This window comes from Bradysia coprophila, unplaced genomic scaffold, assembly GCF_014529535.1.
Source record: "Bradysia coprophila strain Holo2 unplaced genomic scaffold, BU_Bcop_v1 contig_358, whole genome shotgun sequence".
Classification (NCBI taxonomy): domain Eukaryota; kingdom Metazoa; phylum Arthropoda; class Insecta; order Diptera; family Sciaridae; genus Bradysia; species Bradysia coprophila.
This window is the reverse complement of record NW_023503616.1, coordinates 5,924,828-5,942,347: the sequence shown is the minus strand read 5'-3', so window position 1 is coordinate 5,942,347 and position 17,520 is coordinate 5,924,828. Positions and strand designations below refer to the sequence as shown.

General features: G+C 38.2%; 3 protein-coding genes across 3 annotated transcripts; 2 read left to right on the top strand and 1 right to left on the bottom strand.

Annotated features, from left to right (window-relative positions):
- Positions 1–882: 882 nt before the first annotated feature.
- LOC119081397 (integrator complex subunit 1) lies at positions 883–7,417 on the bottom strand. The gene is made up of 4 exons (XM_037190284.1): positions 5,537–7,417; positions 4,835–5,450; positions 3,933–4,773; positions 883–3,870 (listed from the first exon to the last, which is right to left on the bottom strand). The coding sequence occupies exons 1-4, from the start codon at positions 7,323–7,325 to the stop codon at positions 943–945; spliced, it is 6,174 nt and encodes a 2,057-aa protein (XP_037046179.1). The 5' UTR covers positions 7,326–7,417; the 3' UTR covers positions 883–942.
- Positions 7,418–9,651: 2,234 nt separating this feature from the next.
- LOC119081441 (phosphorylated adapter RNA export protein) lies at positions 9,652–11,826 on the top strand. The gene is made up of 7 exons (XM_037190373.1): positions 9,652–9,848; positions 9,965–10,161; positions 10,220–10,602; positions 10,665–10,778; positions 11,040–11,131; positions 11,206–11,461; positions 11,522–11,826. The coding sequence occupies exons 1-7, from the start codon at positions 9,801–9,803 to the stop codon at positions 11,734–11,736; spliced, it is 1,305 nt and encodes a 434-aa protein (XP_037046268.1). The 5' UTR covers positions 9,652–9,800; the 3' UTR covers positions 11,737–11,826.
- A 2,108-nt stretch (positions 11,827–13,934) lies between these two features.
- On the top strand, positions 13,935–14,699 carry LOC119081515 (U-scoloptoxin(16)-Ssd1a-like). The gene is made up of 3 exons (XM_037190525.1): positions 13,935–14,128; positions 14,189–14,309; positions 14,380–14,699. Exons 1-3 carry the CDS (start codon positions 14,032–14,034, stop codon positions 14,474–14,476), a joined length of 315 nt encoding a protein of 104 aa, XP_037046420.1. The 5' UTR covers positions 13,935–14,031; the 3' UTR covers positions 14,477–14,699.
- Positions 14,700–17,520: the final 2,821 nt, after the last annotated feature.

Sequence of the window (17,520 nt, the reverse complement as noted above, 5' to 3'; positions counted from 1 at the left end):
GGATTTGTACGGGGCTCAGTCGCAGCAAACGCTCCGACTGTTCTGATGGCTCGTTTTTATTGTAGCTAATGCTCTCAGCTTTCGATTAACACATTCAAAATCATTGCGGCCTGTCAACTTTCGGCACCCTGGACTTTACTTAAATAGTCGTAGAATGCCTCCAAATAAATTTCTAAAAATCTAGAATTCAGTTTACGTTAGCATATCAAAAAAGCGTCTACAAAAAGTTGAAAAGTACTTTCTGTAAAACGGCTTGGTGATTATTTTTTAAAATTTTATATGAAGTTTATCTACACTCAACCCATGCTAACAACATTTCATGAAAAAACAAGTTTTACCTTTTTTATTTAAGTTTGGTTCAGCCCCACCATGACGTTCTGGTTTAATTAATAAGCAAAAAGTAGACTCCTCACAATTGTATTTGATACTTCCGTGGAACTTTGTACTCTACCCACAGTGCGGTTGAATTGAGTTTCAATAAAATTTGAATGCACTTTGGTTATTATTAATCAGCTCAGAGCCCTGAACAAGGTACTGCAAAAACTGATTTTCGACCGCACTATGAGTGCTGAAGAACTGATGGAATCGGTTGAGATTGTAATTGTAATAGTACAACAAACTGGTCGCAACGATGAAAGAAAAGCTGGTGAAGACGCGTCCAAGTTTCAAAATGACGACTTTTGGAAGGCCGTCTTCCTGCAGATTCATGGGTCAAACTGATAGTGCGGCATGTCTGTTACTAATCGGAAAAAATACATTTTAAAAAGCGATCAGTACGAGTGCTCACACGGTTCGAAGATTAAAATTTTCGTATAAAGTACTGTTGAATCGGATACCAGCTGAGGTCTCATTCCGTGATAGGAAACGCAACAAATGAATTTAATCGAAAATATTTATTCAAAAATTTTTCTCAGTGAAATTTAAATTAAACAAAAATTGTGTTCAGCACGCGTGCTGTGTCTTTAGTGCCACTATGCACCGTTTCAGTTGATCGAACGTATTCAAGCGTGATTGAATGCCTAAATCAAAAACCACTTTCAAAATGTCAGATGCGTATTCCTGCAAGCATATGGTAATTTCCGTTAACGTTTCCAATGCCGATGTTACCACCGCTGGGTCGCCTCCTCTCAAACACTGGACATATGCAATCAGTGCTTTCGAATTGTTAGCATGAATTCCCGGATTGAATTTCAAATGTCGTACAAGCAATGTGTGTGCCGTGCTTCGTATGATGGCATTCGGTGATTCGAGTAGTTCTAAAATTCGCTCAAACAATGGCTCCAAAAGTCCCTGACGCTTCGATGTTATCATTTCGGTTTCTTGCAGTGCACCAAGAATTTCATCACCATTACGATGTAAAATGGCCTTTATCAATTGCGGCCAATGTTGTGGTGCAAGGTTCTGTTTTTCGTATGGTACCAATATTACAGCCGCACCAGAATTGTCCGGTTCTTGTGTTGATGTCGTTGTGACAGAGCTTGGTTCTTGTGTTGACGTTGATGGTTTTACATCTTCTGATATGTCTTCAGATCGATCGATAAAGGAGAAGTCATGAGTTTGCCGATGTTTGAGCAGCGAAACACCTTGCACGATTTGCTGCAGTGAGATAATGTGTCTATTTTTTGACGATAAATACTGAATGAGTTCCGCGTGTGGTTCAATAAAGCTGAGCGCCTTGTTGGCGTTTTTATTGATGTAGGCTTGTAGCAGTTCCGTAAAACGATACATTAACATGCTGGCAGAATCGGCATGGAATTGTAATAACGTAAAATAGCATTCTAGGGCTTGATGTAATACGTCAGTGTATGGTTCTTCAAATACTTGCGGTTGAAGAAGTTCAAGAACTCCGAGCACCTGATGGAAGAGTGTCATATGGTGTCCTGTTCGTAGCACAGAAAGATCCATGTGTGCCCGTCCTTGCAGTAACGATGATAATACCGACAGTTGACGTAGAAGGAGAGATGGATGTGAAGCGGCCAATTTGCGCACCATTAACTCCATGTCAGACGACAATGACTGAAAATCTTTTGTTGCTGATAGACTTGAAATTGTTGTGAGTACATAGTTGGTCGTAATGTCGGCTTGGCATCCACAAAGATTCTTTGCTTCTGCTTTGTACACTTCGTTTAAGTCTTCAACGATGAATTTCATTGGTGGAAAATTCAAGTATAGTTGCTGCAGGAATTTTTGCTGAACAACAGCATCCACATCGCTGTCACGTACGTATGAGATGAGATTGTTTAAATTGAATTCATTTCGATGAACGCATTTCAGCAAAACCTCCACCCGATACGTCATTTTTTCAGGATCCTGAAGACTCTCGTTCAAAATGTAGTCTGCGAACACACGAATTTGATTTGCATTCAAGTCGATGACATTTTCCACTTGTTCGTGCTTTGGCGTTGCTTTGTCTCGTCCCTGCCATAGTTTCGGATTACGAATGAATGCTCCAATGAAATGCAATACTGACGTAGGATCGTAGTTGTGATTGAACTTATCCAAAATGTTATTGAGGGTATTGTGCAACGTTGTCCAATTAGCTTGATGACTCAGCAACGATAGCATGTAGAAACGAAATTGTCGTAATGATCGGCTAAACAGAAGATCCATTTGTGTGGTCGGATTTGCCACAACGAGTTCTGAATCAATGTCGGCTAGCCAATCTACCAATAGTCCAATTTTATCACTTTGAGTTCCTTCAATTTTAACTTTCTCCGAAGCTCTTAACGCCGTTGTGATTGCATTGACCAAATAACTGGAATCTGTTTCTTTGAATAAATTGCTTAGGACTTTTTTGCCTCTTTTCTCCAGTTCCATCATGTTCGCCGATTCAAGAACAGGAATTAAATCTTCTCTTTCCATCTGGCCGGGATGTTCGGTGGATTTCACCACGACTTTTCTTTTGTTTAAAATGATCTGCGAGACAACTGGATTTAATCTGTAGTCGATGACGTTATCCTTAAGCTGGTCAATGATTTGGGTCAAAAAATTCGAATTGTCTGGTCCTCCTGATGGGGAAGCTAACAATGTTCGGAAAAGGCTGCAAACACTCGATTTTTGTAAGTTTTGTCTCCTCAAAAAGTCTGCATTTGGTCCCGTGGACAAGCGCATCAAATACTGCACAACAGTCGATCGAACATTATGTTGCATGTTTGTTGGTTTTCCATGCATCGTCTGTACTTTGACGTTCGGAAAGTCCTCAGCGATTAATTGTTGTATTAGGCGACGGAATCGGGTTTTTTGACTTTTCGTCATAATATTATTGCTGAATACAACGTCGATAATGTCTTCGATTTCCTTGTTTGCTGATGTGTTATTCGAATCGGCAACAGTCATGTCTACAGTTAACGGATCGACAACAATTACATCACGTTTCGGTGGGTCGACAATGACTTGACCGTGTAGTTCGAGTGCCTGTACGGCAATGTGACCATTTTTAGCTCCTCTAGCTTGCTGAATCTCAATTAACTGCGACAAATAAGTCTTGTTCATTATCGTCGATTTAACCGTTTCGAATTGCTCAATCACAGCACGATCAAGTAACGCCAACAGCTTTGACATTGAATTTACCGGAGTTCCGAAATTTTGCACAAACAATATTATTTGATCGGGTGTTAGATCCAATAATGCCGCATCCACAAGACGTTCGACGCTACTGCGAATCATTTTCAATTTTAGCCAGTCCGGCAAAATTTGTACCGGTTCATTTGTGTCCAAAGTGAATGCTTGCGGCGGGGCAACATCTATCGGAAACCAATAGTCCAAAATTGCCTGAGGATTCGGGATCATTGTTGAGTGTGTGAGAAGTATTACGAATGCTTGGATGATATTTAAGTGAATTGGTAGTGTTGTTCCATCAGCGAAGTTCACCTGGAAATTTAATTCACTTAGCAATGCGACGATGGGTTAAATACTGACAGAATTTCACTTACCGTAAGTAAATCTGGATACTCTGACAATGTTAATGGTGCCTTATGCTCGCGCAACTTGATCAAGTAATTGTTAAACATAACAAACAAGCAATTTAATGTCTGCAGTCGTTCCTCATCGGTGCAATCATCGGAAGGGGGAATGATGCACGAGAAAATGGTGCTCCGTTCGACGATCAACTGAGACATATCCATTACGTGGTCCAACATATCTCCTACACTGTCGTGCAAGGTATTTGCGGCAATAAATTGAATGTATATCATGACCAAATCGGGATTGTTTTCAATTTGGCATGCAGCCCGTAACTGACAAATTACGATTAATCGAACGGATGGAAAGAATGGCATCATAGGTAGGTAACGTAGTAACCAATCGGATTCAACATATTCATTATGATCCACACCGTCCACCTCCTTTTGGAACACTTTCAACAGCAGACGTAATCCTTTGATAGCCATCTGACGACTTTGCTTGCAAGTGGATGACAACCGTCGCAGAAAATATTCGAGAACTTCGCAAGAAGTTTGATGATCTCCAGTCTCGTCGCTAAGCAGCTTTTGTAAATACGTTAACAATTCCACATCTCGACTATTCTCGGTACTGATATTGCCCGAATTGGACAGCAAAAATTCACATAAACATTGCACGGGCAAATCATTGAAGTCTCCTTCACTGTTCTGCACCAAATCCGCTAGCCATGGCATTGACTGTGACGATCCCTGTCCTTGACGTTGAATTATATCGAGAAGTAGGTCAGGCTTTCGACTTCGACATAATAAATGACCGAGTTTCAGGGACGCATTTTGTTGTTGCAGTTGCTCCAAAATATGATTTGGTGGACGTCTAAAAGTTGAAAACAGTCGGATTAAAATTTGGTCAAATTATTAGAGACCTAAGCATGTACCTTGCGCAACCGAATGGATCCATGAGCATCAGCTGCGACAATAATAAACTTGTCTGGTCGGTAATGATTAGTTTCGACGTGGCTGCTGCCAAGTGCGTCTCAAACTCCAAGATATGTGTACGTTCCAACGCATTCATCTGTAACTCTTCTTCGGGCACTTTCGAATCGGTGAACTGATTTGTTATGCACATTTCCATTAGACTTCTGAGCATCGGATATTGCTCCCAACAATATGCCCCAAATGTACTAGGATTATGAGCGGACAGCATTAGTAACATATTCCATGCTTTCCAATACAGTAAACTGATGGCCAATTTCGGTGGCGCGTAGCCTGCCGGCAAAGCGATGTTTTCGGGATGACGGTATTCGGCCATGGAGAAAAGGAATTCGATAATTTGAATATTATCAACTTGCAGCGGTGGAAAATCGGTTATTTTTAAGGCAGCAGCTCGTCGAATCACTTGCTCGGTCATCTCAACGGTGTCAGGAACTTTGAATGGTATCTCTCCCTTGACACCAATGGTGATTATATGCATGATCGAGTCCTGATGCAGTGGAATTTCGGACACAAGACGAATCAGCAATGATCGTTCCTGCTCTGGAGGCCATTGGTCGACTGAAATCATAGGATATTATTAGAGATAGTTGCTTCGGCATTTGGCAATTTGAATAGGCTGTTTCAATCAAAGCACTACTACTAACCTTTCGAATATGTATCCGGTGAATCAAGGAATAAAATTTTATGCAATGCCTGGCTGTATTCTCCATCCGTAGGTTTAAAAACAGTGGGGACCACGTTGCACATCCACTGCAACGCATCATGTTGTAGAATCGACATCTGTCTGTAGAATTCGTACAACACTTTCGACGCACGATTCTCTCGACCAGCTCTTACGGAAACGATGGCTTCTTTAATTTGTGGCGAGACCGATAGGAACATGCACAAACACTCCAAATCGACCATTGAGTAAAAAATTCGGTCACGATACTCCAGTGAGTCACATTGGCTTATCATTGCTTTGCTCATGGTCAGCAATTTGTTACAAAACGTCGTCAGTTTAATGTCGAACCGTAGCATTTTGACCAGCTCTCTCAAAAATGCCCGCAGCGTTCTAAGGCAGTCTTCACGTTGCATTGACAACTCCTGATAAATTTCGGCCAGATGCTGAGCTGATTCGTCTGGTTTCGCTTGAAACATGCAGGCTAACATTCCCATATTATTTGGATTTCTCACACTCGATAGTTCATTCTGAACGACATTTTTTAACACAATTAACAGAATGGACGGCTGTACGGTTATCATCTCCTTGAGACAATTCATGTAAATGCTGATTAGTGGCTTCGATTTCAGCCTCATTTTCACCAAATTTGCCAAAACTTCGTTGTCAGAAACTGTTACATTGTAGCAAATGTAAGTCAGCAACTCTTGAGCGGGTTTCTGCAACTTTCCATTGTGCATCCAATGCTCTAACCGTCCACCATAACTAGCCAGAGATCGTATTTCGCTAATGCCCGATGTTGCAGACAAAAATCTTAATAAATTTCTGGTTGAGCTGTCAGGTGCTTGACGACGATTCAACAGGTCTTTCACGGAATCCAAAACGAGTTTCTCCACAGTTAAATGTAAATATCTTGGCTGAACGGGACAATCGATGTTTAAATCAGATGCTGATCGAATTGTATCAGCTGTTGATGCTTCATCATCGTCCATATTAACGTCACGACTCAATGGCACTATTTCCGGCTGAAGCATTGCCTTGGGTGGTACTTTAGTTGCGAATGCCGTGCACACATTCTCGATGAACGAACTACATTCTTCATGGTCAACCCAAACACGATCATTGATGGCATCGTCGATGTAGATTTGTACAAACGTTATGGGCCATTGTGCCTTGTTGTGGTAGCCCCTAGCAAGTAGATTAGCTGCCAAAATATGAAGCGTTGGATTGGTTCGTCCCTTGAATGCGAGACCTGTTTCCCGCTTCAGAATTGACAACAGTGCAGTTGTGACAACTTCATTGCAAAATAACTGTGGACGAATTTTAGCCATGTAAAGTAACGTTAAGAACAGCATTGAGTCTGGCTTGGATCGGGATAATACTAATGCTCGTATAGCGCCACATACTAGGGCTATGACTGTGTCGCTATTTTGTTGTTCAATTGCTGACAAAACCGATGGTATTAAGTCGACAGTTTCACAATCGGTTGCCACTTGCTCCCAATATTCAAGTGTCGAGCTGGAACTGGAACCGTCTGATAATCTGCTTGGTCCGATGGAAGTTATTTTCGGCTTTTTAACCGCAGCTGAAGTTAAGGATGTGGGTGCATCTCTTTTCCGGTCAATGGGTTTGGTGTTTGACATAACTACTTTACTCATTTTAGCGTCATCGCGTGAAGATGACTTTGAGCCCAATGCAAACAACTCACTGCCATGATGTGCTCCTGGTTTCGATTTACCAGATCTTGAACTGCCTGGTTTATTTCGTTCCATTTTATAGTTTTCAATTAACTATTCGATACATTTAATCAGAATATATAATAAATGTCTGAACGCTCAATTCTGATAACGATGTCTTCTATTTTACACATTTTGTGTCAGGCCAATTCAAGCATATAAGCAGTCTATTCACTTGGCGCAATCTGTGTGTCAAATTACGTATTTTTGCTGAAGCAAAATCAGCAAAATCAGCAAAATTATTAAGCGAGTGGAGAACGTAGCAGACGCTGTGACGTTAGCCCCGTGCGGACCAATAGTATATTACTTCCGAGGTTCCAAGTTGTGTATTTGATAAGTGGGGTGTTACAGCCCGACCCGAAGGGGAGGGCTGTATTCCCCACTTGTCAAATAACAACTTGGAACCTCGTAAGTACAATGCTTTACGTGATTAGGCAATGTAAATGAAAATGAAACATGCCGTAACACGTAAAGTATATAAACATACTGAAGGTAATGCAAATGCTCAGCGGATCACAAATTTTACGGAACCCAAGTTTCGGGTGAATATAAGATTTGTTATGTTGCTTGCGTGATAGTTCGCGTATTAATGTTGGTAGAAATATGTTGCTCTGCATACAATTTTTTCTGTTGAGTATAAATATTCAACCTAACAAAGTGAATGTAACTAGTGGCCAACATTGTAAAAATTATATTCACCCGAAAGTAGGGTTCCGTGAGTTTTTGTGGATTTGCATTACCTTCAGTATGTTTATATACTTTGGTGCGAACCTGTATACCTATATACTATTCACAAAGCTAACCTCAAAATATTAAATTTGTATGATTTTGTTGAAATTGATGTTTTAAATGACATTGACAATAATCTATTGCGTCCGTTACCCTAGTGTTTCTGTAACCCTACTGCGTACTCGACCCAATTTCCCGCGTAGCCCTAATGTGAAACGTTAAATTTTGACAGAAAATATTCACCGTAAAATTATACACACCACAATTACGAAAGCCCACACAAAATACTTTTCAAATTATACAAAAATAAGCAAAATTCGCTCAGTGCGTTAGATAGGAACGGACTCAGTAATAGAACCCAAATTTAAACCTTTTTAACACTTATTACCTTTTCAAATAAAATCAAATCTAATGCAAACGTCGGGGTAGGGTAGTCTCGCACACCACACAATTCATGGTGTGCGAGACTCACCTCTAAGTAGTGAATCTCGCACAATCATGACTTTTCGTTATATGTCGTAAAAGGACGCATACTATGGTTCGCGTGTGCGAGATTCCCCGACACCCAAACGTCTAATGCAAAGAAGACACTTGGGACAGATTAATGGCCTCAGTAAGTACAAGAATTTGGTCCTTGTTTAAAACATTTTTATTTAACAACATTCTAAGATCACCTTCAAGGCCGTTTGAAATCAATAAAAGAAATGAACGTAACATTTAAGGAAACTTAAGTGAGGTGAAAGTCAAATAAAACAAAAAATTGTTCAGATGTGCAAAGAGCACTTAGGGCCGAGTAGCCTTCCATTACCAGAGCCCTAAAGCTCTAACCACTATAGATTGTGGTTTTGAGCACTATTTCACAGGACGCTATCGTCAAGTTGGTCACTTCTGTCACCTCACCGAGCAATATTTTCATAGACAATGTGATCGAAAGTTTAATTTACTAACAAATTATTTTTATTTTTAAATTTCGTATCTCAAAAGACCGACTCGAAGGCGGTGTCACAGGGCTTACTTTAGAGAATTTTAATTCTGAAAATTCCGAAAATTCTGAAAAAATTCCGAAAAAGTTCTGAAAAATTCCGAAAAATTATTTCAGAATTTTTCGGAACTTTTTCGGAATTTTTTCAGAATTTTCGGAATTTTCAGAATTAAAATTCTCTAAAGTAAGCCCTGCGGTGTCATCACTGATTTTTGCGGTAGTGACGATAACAATTCCGCAATCTATTAGAATCAACTTTTTTTCCTGCGATCTAGTCGATCTAGTCATCTTTGTAAAATCATAAGGAGCTGTCTACTTCGAATCAAGGCTGTATACTTTGGGGAGGTCACGCAGATCGCCATTTTATTAGATACGCGAGAACACACCTTTTCCATGCAAACAAATTCACCAAAATTGAATTTGTATGGCGTGGTGAATTTTTTGTATGAAACGTGGAGTGTAAACCGCGTATCTGCTTCTGCGTGACCTCCCCAAAGTATACAGCCTTGCTTCGAATTCCGTGTAATGTTACAAACAAACCAGAGAAATGACAGGCGTACCAACTTATAATTTCTCTGACACAAACGGTATATCAATACTAATAGCCCCTTAAAAGTACGTTTCCTTCGTACGGGGCAAAAAGACATTGCTCTGTAAACCCATTCCGGAATACCTCCGCTAATTTTAAGTTGACATTTCATTTTATAGTATGCCTTTTGTTGCATGCAAGAGAAACGTCCTTTTCGATTTTTTCTGAGGATAATCTGTGAATTCAAGTTGTACGGTTCTTACTGAAAGTCATGGAGCATGAGTCAATTAATTCTAACGAGGATATAGAGGATGGCGAGGTAACCCGATTCAATGCACTGATAATTCAATTGCGTCTGGACCTACTTGCATCTACATTAATAAAATATTCTTTCATTTCATTTTTGAAATTAAAACATTTTTGTTTTCACTTAAGATTTGCGACAGTGACGATGGGTACACTCCTCTGCAGAGACCGTCTGCAACGGATAATGTTGGTCAAGTAATTGCTTCCGCGTCAAATAATGTAACAAAAATGGAAGATGCGTCTGAGTTGGATGAATCTTTAGCCGAGCAAAGTTCCGACTCATCAGGAAGTGAAAGTGATTTGCGGTCAAAGAGCAAGAAATTAAGGTTTGTCGCTCTGGTATCAGTCTAAATGGGTGGCATACAATTGTCTTCTACTTTACAGAATCAAACCGAATCATCAGCACAACAAATTCCAACCAAAATTCAAGAAATACAACATTTGGTCGAATGGATTACAGGAAGAATGTTTGCTGGATTCATTAAAAGTTTGCGGTGTCGATAAACCGGAGAAATTCGACAGAAATATCGAATCCTATGACTATTCACTGAAGTATCGGTTAAACGGTGAAAATTCAATGAAACGTCGCCAGTCGAACAATAGCGATGATTCGGTTGAAAAGAATCGATTCGAATACGGCGGACAAAGTAAACGTTTTCGAGCTAGCAGCATGGGAAGTGGTTTGGCTGGACGAGATGGAAAACGAATTCGTAAAAATGTCCGCTTGCGACTTGGACACAAAAGCGAAGACAGCAGCAGCAATGACGGTATGTTGTAGTCCATTTTTAATGAAGGATAACTCAGTGAACTAATCACTCTCTTATTGCAGGGTTCATGAACGCGCCGAGACTTATCATTGATTTAAATGATCGGGAGTCCACAGATGAAGATGTGGCTCGGGATATTGCGAACAAGCTGTACGAAGAGAAAGACACACTGTTGCGTAAGAATAGGCTTCTTTTGTTACTTTTTAACACCCGTCCAAATATTTGTTGAGTGGTTTCGAAAGTCCACCCACTTAGTTGTAAGGTATTCCCAATCGTTTTTCAAATGAAATCGAGAGCCGAGTCCTACATCTTTTGATATTGGATTTTTGAATTAAGTTGCTGAAGAAGGTAACGGCTTAAATCTATACAACAAATATGAGACGAACCTACTTGTCTGCTTGCAAATCATTTTTCCAACAATTGTCATTCTTTTACAGTTCGAATCGTGGAAGTTTTGGGTAGAGATGTACCCATCAAGATTTTCAAAGAAACACAAAAAATTGAGAAAGACGGCGGGATGATGATAATGGTATGTTTGAAAACGTAGATTCTCTTACTGAAATCGATGTTACATAATGCGCATTTTTATACATTGATTCGTAGAATGGTCAGCGTCGCCGTACACCTGGCGGAGTATTCCTCTTCTTGCTAAAACACTCGGACGAAGTTCCGCAAGAACAGAAGAAATTAATTTTCATCGAAGAAACACGTAAAAAAATTCAGGAAAAGAAAACGTTTCAATCGATGAAGCGCGATCGTGAAGTGGAAGCCTTGAAAAAATCGTTGAAAAATGAAAACGAACTCACGGTTTTGTCCACTAGAAGTGAACTGCTTCTGAATGCTGAAATTCAGACTAATTGTATGTTTTGCAATTCGTTGTGTTGCTACAGCTGCTACAAAATTTTTGTTTAAATTTTAGTATCAAATCCACCGCCATCACCAGTCACCGACTGTAATCGAGAAAATAGTTCGGATTTCGATACCCACGACATTCATCACTTGAATGTAACCAGTCCAGAAAAAAATATAACAAAGCCTACTATGTCTGTTGCCAGCTCGGATACGTCTGCAGCGAACATTGCCTATGAGGATGATATTCTCGACATGAACTGTGATGATATGGATCTTTTTTAGCCGCGTTGGCGATGTACCGTGGGTGTTTGATTTTGTATTTGTATTATTTGTTATATTTAAATAAATTTGAAGAGGACTTTATCTTGAAATAGAACTCGAATGCCCTGACACTGTTGTGGGGTGAACGAACGTTTTCAATTTTGAGTAGTAAGTAACTGAATTTGTTTGCGCTAATTCAGACGAAGGGTGCAATTGAATGATAAATGCAAGACGTATTTTGTGTCTAAAGTGAAAAATTTAAATAAATATGGGATTTTATCACTGATGTTTGACTGCGTACATTTGTATGCTAACAAACCCGTCTAAAAATCAGCAAAAATGGTGCTTGAGATAAAGAGAAAATAACAAATCAATTCTAATCTGTCTAGTACTGTCTAGAATATCTTTGAGTAAGTGTTACATAAAAAGTGAATGAAGGAAAAATCATCTTGCCAGCCGCGGATCACAACGCGGGACCCCTCGATTATGAGTCGAGAGCTCTAGCGCCAAAGCCATGGGTTCAGACAAAGTGATATTTACTTCAAACAATTTTATGTTGTGTAGCATGCTAGATTGAATGTGTAGTGTAGTGTATGTGTAGTGGGTCTGAACATAGATATTACATTGGGCTTTGTGTATGAAATTAAACAGAAGATTCGATATTTTTAACGTTGCGAATCGGCAACGAACACAGCGGTTTTTTCAGCCGGAGTTTTTTTCATCCAAACCCAATATTAATTTGTGATCTAGGTAAATATAACTGCCGACTCGTTCGAAGACAGTGTCACCAATTTTAACGTCTTTGCCATCTTCAATATTTGTCATCACCTTCGTTTTCGATAAATTCAACTTTTGAGACCAGCTTTGCTTAACTCTTCATTTAACTGTTTTAACATTACTTAAGCTTGGTCTAGATAAGCTGCCGTAAGGACGATATCATCTGTGAAACGGAAATTGATTTGCTACTCTCTCCATTTATCTTAATCCGCCAGAAAACCCTAAAGGGTGAAAGTGTGACGCAAGTCCTTGTTTCTACTTACAAAATAACTGATATTGCTGAGGGTGACGCATTGTGCGCCGTACGTAAAAGTTGTATCAACAAAAAATTGAACCAAAAAATTTGTGAAAGAAAATTTTACAAAAAGAAATTTGCATCAGAAGTCACTTTGTGGGTTATTGTCAATCACACGGCGCGAAATTCCTCAACACCTGCCCTTGACATTCGCATAAAGGCTTTTTTGTCTGACTGATAAACTTTAGAAGTTGCATACCTCTTCTTCGGCTCGGATATGAAAGCTCTACACTCGACTAATATCACAAAATTGATCCCCCATGTAAATTACAAGAAAAATTCCGAAATTTATGCCCAAGGCATAAAAATAAAATATTTTAAAATCGTGTGGTGATAAATAATAAGAAAAGACTGAAGACTGTCCTGATATTCAGACGACGAAATAGACGCTGTACAGTCCTGTTATCGAAATCATAAATGATGGAGAGATACGACATAAATATCAATCCTTCATATATGTCTAAAATCGTCGTTTCTTCTCATAAACCGTATCGTCAAGGCGGATAGTGTGACACAGCAAACGTTCGAGCAAATAAAGTAACAGATTTTGTTTGCTACCTAAATCTGGGAAGTATATTTTCAGTAATTACCGGAAAATATTTACGAACGGGTTCCATTTCATTGCGTTCATTTGATAGCTTTAATGCAATCAAGCCAATCGGCCTTCGAATTACAGATAATAAATTTTTAAACGACCTCTGACATTTTAGAGTTACGATTCGCTGTTTTAAATGGCATCATAGATAGAGGTGATGATCTATGAATGTTTGCAACATTTTAGGAAACTCCAATAACGGAAAAGTAGAGTTCATTAGTATTACTCTCAGAACTACATTCAATACGAAAAAATTATAAAATTTAGTAAAGATCAAAATTGTATGCATGCTGAAATTCGTCAACGAGAGTTGAAAATTATAGTATAGCAGTTGCCGCTTCAGTCACTCTTTTTACAAGGCATCAAAAATCGTGATTCACAACGTAGTTAACTTTAATGTTACAAAATTACAAATGCTTAGCTGTCGGGTAACTCAACATACAAATGTGTTTCCAAACTTACTCTACCAGCGTAATAGGTGTTAGCACTTAAATTTTATTCAATAAACTTTGAGGTCAACATAAAATTCACTAGTTGTCTATCATACAGATTGGGAGGTCAAAGATAAGACTATAAAATACTAAAACAAAATACACCGACTTTGGTGCATAACTTCTTTTAGTAATCGTTGAACGCTGAAACAAGAAACATGTTTTTCAAACTTTCTACAACTTTTGTGGTTTTGCTGAGTTTCGTGAGCTTGGCCTTTTCTGCGGTTTCCGTAAGCCAGCCATCAGTTCATCCAGGTTTTCTTATTTTTGTGTGAATTTGAATGAGCGTCTCAGTTAAACACCGATTTTTTTTAGATCACCCCGGTAAATGTTGGTACAGTGACACAATGAAGGCCTATGATGTCGGTGATGTTTTCACGGTACCAGAGTGTACTAGGGTAACTTGTCTGGGAGGTTTACGCTTCGAATATGCATCGTAAGAGCAACATATGAGCTGTACTATTCTAGAAAATGTATTCTCAATTTAAACTTCTTGCAAAATGCAGGTGTGGCGTTATTGGAACTTCACCACCGTGTTATGTTGTCAAAGGAGACTCAAGTTTGCCATATCCTGAGTGTTGTCCTGATGTGAAATGTGATTAACGTGGTGTGACCGATTTTTCGTCCTCGTTCTAACTTACATCGAAAATATTGATTAAATGTGATTATTATGGTGATTAAACAAAGCTCGTTCTAAATTTTTGATGAGGTTGTACATGTACATTCTGATTTATCAAAGCACTGGTGCTTTGGATTTATTTAAGAAAATTATGAGTCGAGGTCGCAGCCTATCATATAACAGGCAATAAATTTCAAAATAAATGTATTTGAATGTATTTTTTTAGAACACGTATCCACATCCAGTTGACTTACTTGTAATACAAACCAACCGAGCTGTTGTTTAGCGAATCTAAGTTTTCGGCAAACAGCTTGACGTTCAAAAAAATCCCTGTAAATGCCTGTAAGAGTTTCCTCGATCTGAATGTTTGGATTCAGATATCGCCCAGAACCGATTCAGTGGAGATGTGACGCAAGTCCTGTTATCCACTTACAAAAGAACTGATATCTACAAATTCTAGAAAAAAAATTCCAAAAAATTTTTGCGTCACAAAGTGGCAGATGATTTGGCTTTTTCCGGTTTTCCTTTGTTTCAGGACTTTTTAAGAAAACCATGAAACACGTGTTGACTAAAATGTGAAACTCTATAACTTTGTCTTTTAAACGAACTTTCTATCTGCTGTATTTTCCGAGTTATGGCTGACATAGCTCGCACTTAAAACGCTCATAGCTTCCAAATGGACGGCTTTTCAGGGAAACCATGAAACACGTATTGACTAGAATCTAAAACTCTGAGGGATTCTTCTGAAAAACAGAAGACCGAAATCGGAAGCCTTTTCTTTTGGAATTTTTTATATATGCCCAAAAGCCAAAATCATTTTTAGAAAAATACGTCGGAGCTTGTGTGCCTGGTAAGAGGTCATAAAATACCGAAAACATACACTTTTCTTACACAAATTTCTCCAGTTACACGATCGTGTGGGGTGTCATTAGAAAGGTAATTGCATGTACTTCCGGGCAAATAGGGTCTTATTGGGTTTAAAATTCATCCACACTGAGATATGTACAGTTGAAGTTTTCAACCGAAAAAAGACTGAAAACTCACACTTTTCTTACAGAAATTTCTTATAGGCCGGTGACAGTCAAAAGTGGTAAAAAAATTACCGAAAAGTGTTTTTTTCTGTTTTTATGCTAATTTAGCTGTAATTGTATTTCTTATTGTTTTCTTGCGATGGAATCAGCAACTGATTTGTAGTTACAGGGTAAAAAGTGTCACTCTCAAGCTTAATGTAACCGATGTAAAGAAAGTTTGACGTAAAATATCTCCGAAAAAGAGCCAAACATTAAATTCCTTTGGACTGGTCTTTTTAAAAAATGCTAACTTAACACTTTCACACTGTCGGCTTTATTGTCCATTTACTTAACAGAACAATCTTCGCAAGTTCAACTTTTATCTTTTTTAAATGTGGGATTTAACCAATTGTAATGATGAGCCACTGTAAAAATAATTAACGATTCCCGCAACTCCTAGGAGAAGACAGAAAAGAAAAGGTTTAAAATTTCAATAGACTATGCCAAAATGACTTTTTTTCTCAATTTTTTTTGCATAAAGTAGCTTGAAATTGAAAATAAAGTTACCCGTGTCTCGTCTTTTGACGAAAAAACTTGAAACCGGAAAAATTTTTCACTTTATAAATTCCTGAAATATGTGATTTGCGCCATTTTCCACCCAAATTCCACATAAGGTCTTAAGTTTGCCACTTTACAATTACAGTAGTATTGTTCACTCAGTTCACCCCATTCACCCAGTTTTGACTGATTCACTGAATTTTGTTTTGATGAAATGTCAAATCGCCACAGTAAATTATTAATCTCAAACAAGTTTGTGTCGAAAATTTGTAGTATTTCGCGTAAAACTTAGTGATTCAGTTTAAATTTCGTCCAGAAAATAGTTCCGAGTGTGCTTTTTCTATTGTTTTAAACAGAATGTAGGACAAATTTTCCGAAATAATTTTAAAGACAAATTAATTTGATCAAACATTGTGGGTGTTGTGAAAATCTCATTTTTAAAGGCAATTTCGTGTCGATTATGCAATTCAGTGTTCAATTCCTTATGTTTATGTGCCTAGAAATTCCCTGCAAAACGTTTCGTACTAATTCAGTCGGTAAAATGTGAAGAAAACATGCAAAAATATGTTGCCATTCAGATAAACAAAAATTATTGACATGTCGGTTGTGAAGTTAGTTGTAAGTGACACCGCAAAACTGAAATTATTTTGACCGTTAATTTAAAAAACGATTTTTTCGCGGAAATGCTTTTATTTGAATGTGTGCATGTTTCCGGTAAAATAAAATAGTGATAAAGTCACCACCATTGAGGACCTTTAAAATGGCATCATTGGTTAAGGTTGATTGGCATAGTCTATTGTTTTCATGAATTGTGTCAAAATTGTGTGAAATATATTTTCCGTGAATTTTTGCGTATATTATGAATTCATTGGAGTACACTCCAGTCTCTGAAAGTTTCCGACTACATCCCCGAGGTAATCGTTCCAATATTTTGTTAATTTTTTTAATTCAAAAGATTTGTGTAGCAAAAAAATTCGAATTCTTTGCACTTATTTGCCCACCAATTCTCACACTATCAAATATTTCGTTTTTCATGTCGGGGACACAATTTTTACGTAATTTTGTTCGTAATTTCCGGTCTATATATGAAGTCAATAACACAGAAATAGTTATGTTGATGGACCTGGAGTCAATTTATTATATAATTTTACATGCATCCAAATGATCAATGTCTTTATTCACATTATTTTTTTCATGGCAATTAAAACCGTCGTAAGTAGAGGGAACCTGCAGCCAATTTATAGCTAGTTCTTATGACAACCAGTTTCATGCTTTGTTGCATTTTGATAATTTTATTTTCATTGCTTGTGTTCCAACTAAACCTTGACATTACAGATAAAACATTTTTGAATAAACTGAAACATCTCTAAATTTAGCATTAAAAATTCAATATAAGATAGAAGTAACATCGGTGTCAACCACATTAGAATACTCACACGAAAAATAAATTTAAAAATTAC

What these genes read in the sequence shown, in the direction of transcription:
- LOC119081397 (XM_037190284.1), bottom strand. Translation starts at nt 7,325, where the DNA reads ATGGAACGAAATAAACCAGGCAGTTCAAGATCTGGTAAATCGAAACCA. An exon ending in GATCCATTCGGTTGCGCAAG is followed by an intron (nt 4,774 to 4,834) that starts GTACATGCTTAG and finishes TTCAACTTTTAG; the next exon opens with ACGTCCACCAAATCATATTT. An exon ending in AGTATCCAGATTTACTTACG is followed by an intron (nt 3,871 to 3,932) that starts GTAAGTGAAATT and finishes TTAAATTTCCAG; the next exon opens with GTGAACTTCGCTGATGGAAC.
- LOC119081515 (XM_037190525.1), top strand. Translation starts at nt 14,032, where the DNA reads ATGTTTTTCAAACTTTCTACAACTTTTGTGGTTTTGCTGAGTTTCGTG. An exon ending in CCAGCCATCAGTTCATCCAG is followed by an intron (nt 14,129 to 14,188) that starts GTTTTCTTATTT and finishes GATTTTTTTTAG; the next exon opens with ATCACCCCGGTAAATGTTGG. An exon ending in TTACGCTTCGAATATGCATC is followed by an intron (nt 14,310 to 14,379) that starts GTAAGAGCAACA and finishes TGCAAAATGCAG; the next exon opens with GTGTGGCGTTATTGGAACTT.
- LOC119081441 (XM_037190373.1), top strand. Translation starts at nt 9,801, where the DNA reads ATGGAGCATGAGTCAATTAATTCTAACGAGGATATAGAGGATGGCGAG. An exon ending in AGGATATAGAGGATGGCGAG is followed by an intron (nt 9,849 to 9,964) that starts GTAACCCGATTC and finishes TTTTCACTTAAG; the next exon opens with ATTTGCGACAGTGACGATGG. An exon ending in ACGGCGGGATGATGATAATG is followed by an intron (nt 11,132 to 11,205) that starts GTATGTTTGAAA and finishes ATTGATTCGTAG; the next exon opens with AATGGTCAGCGTCGCCGTAC.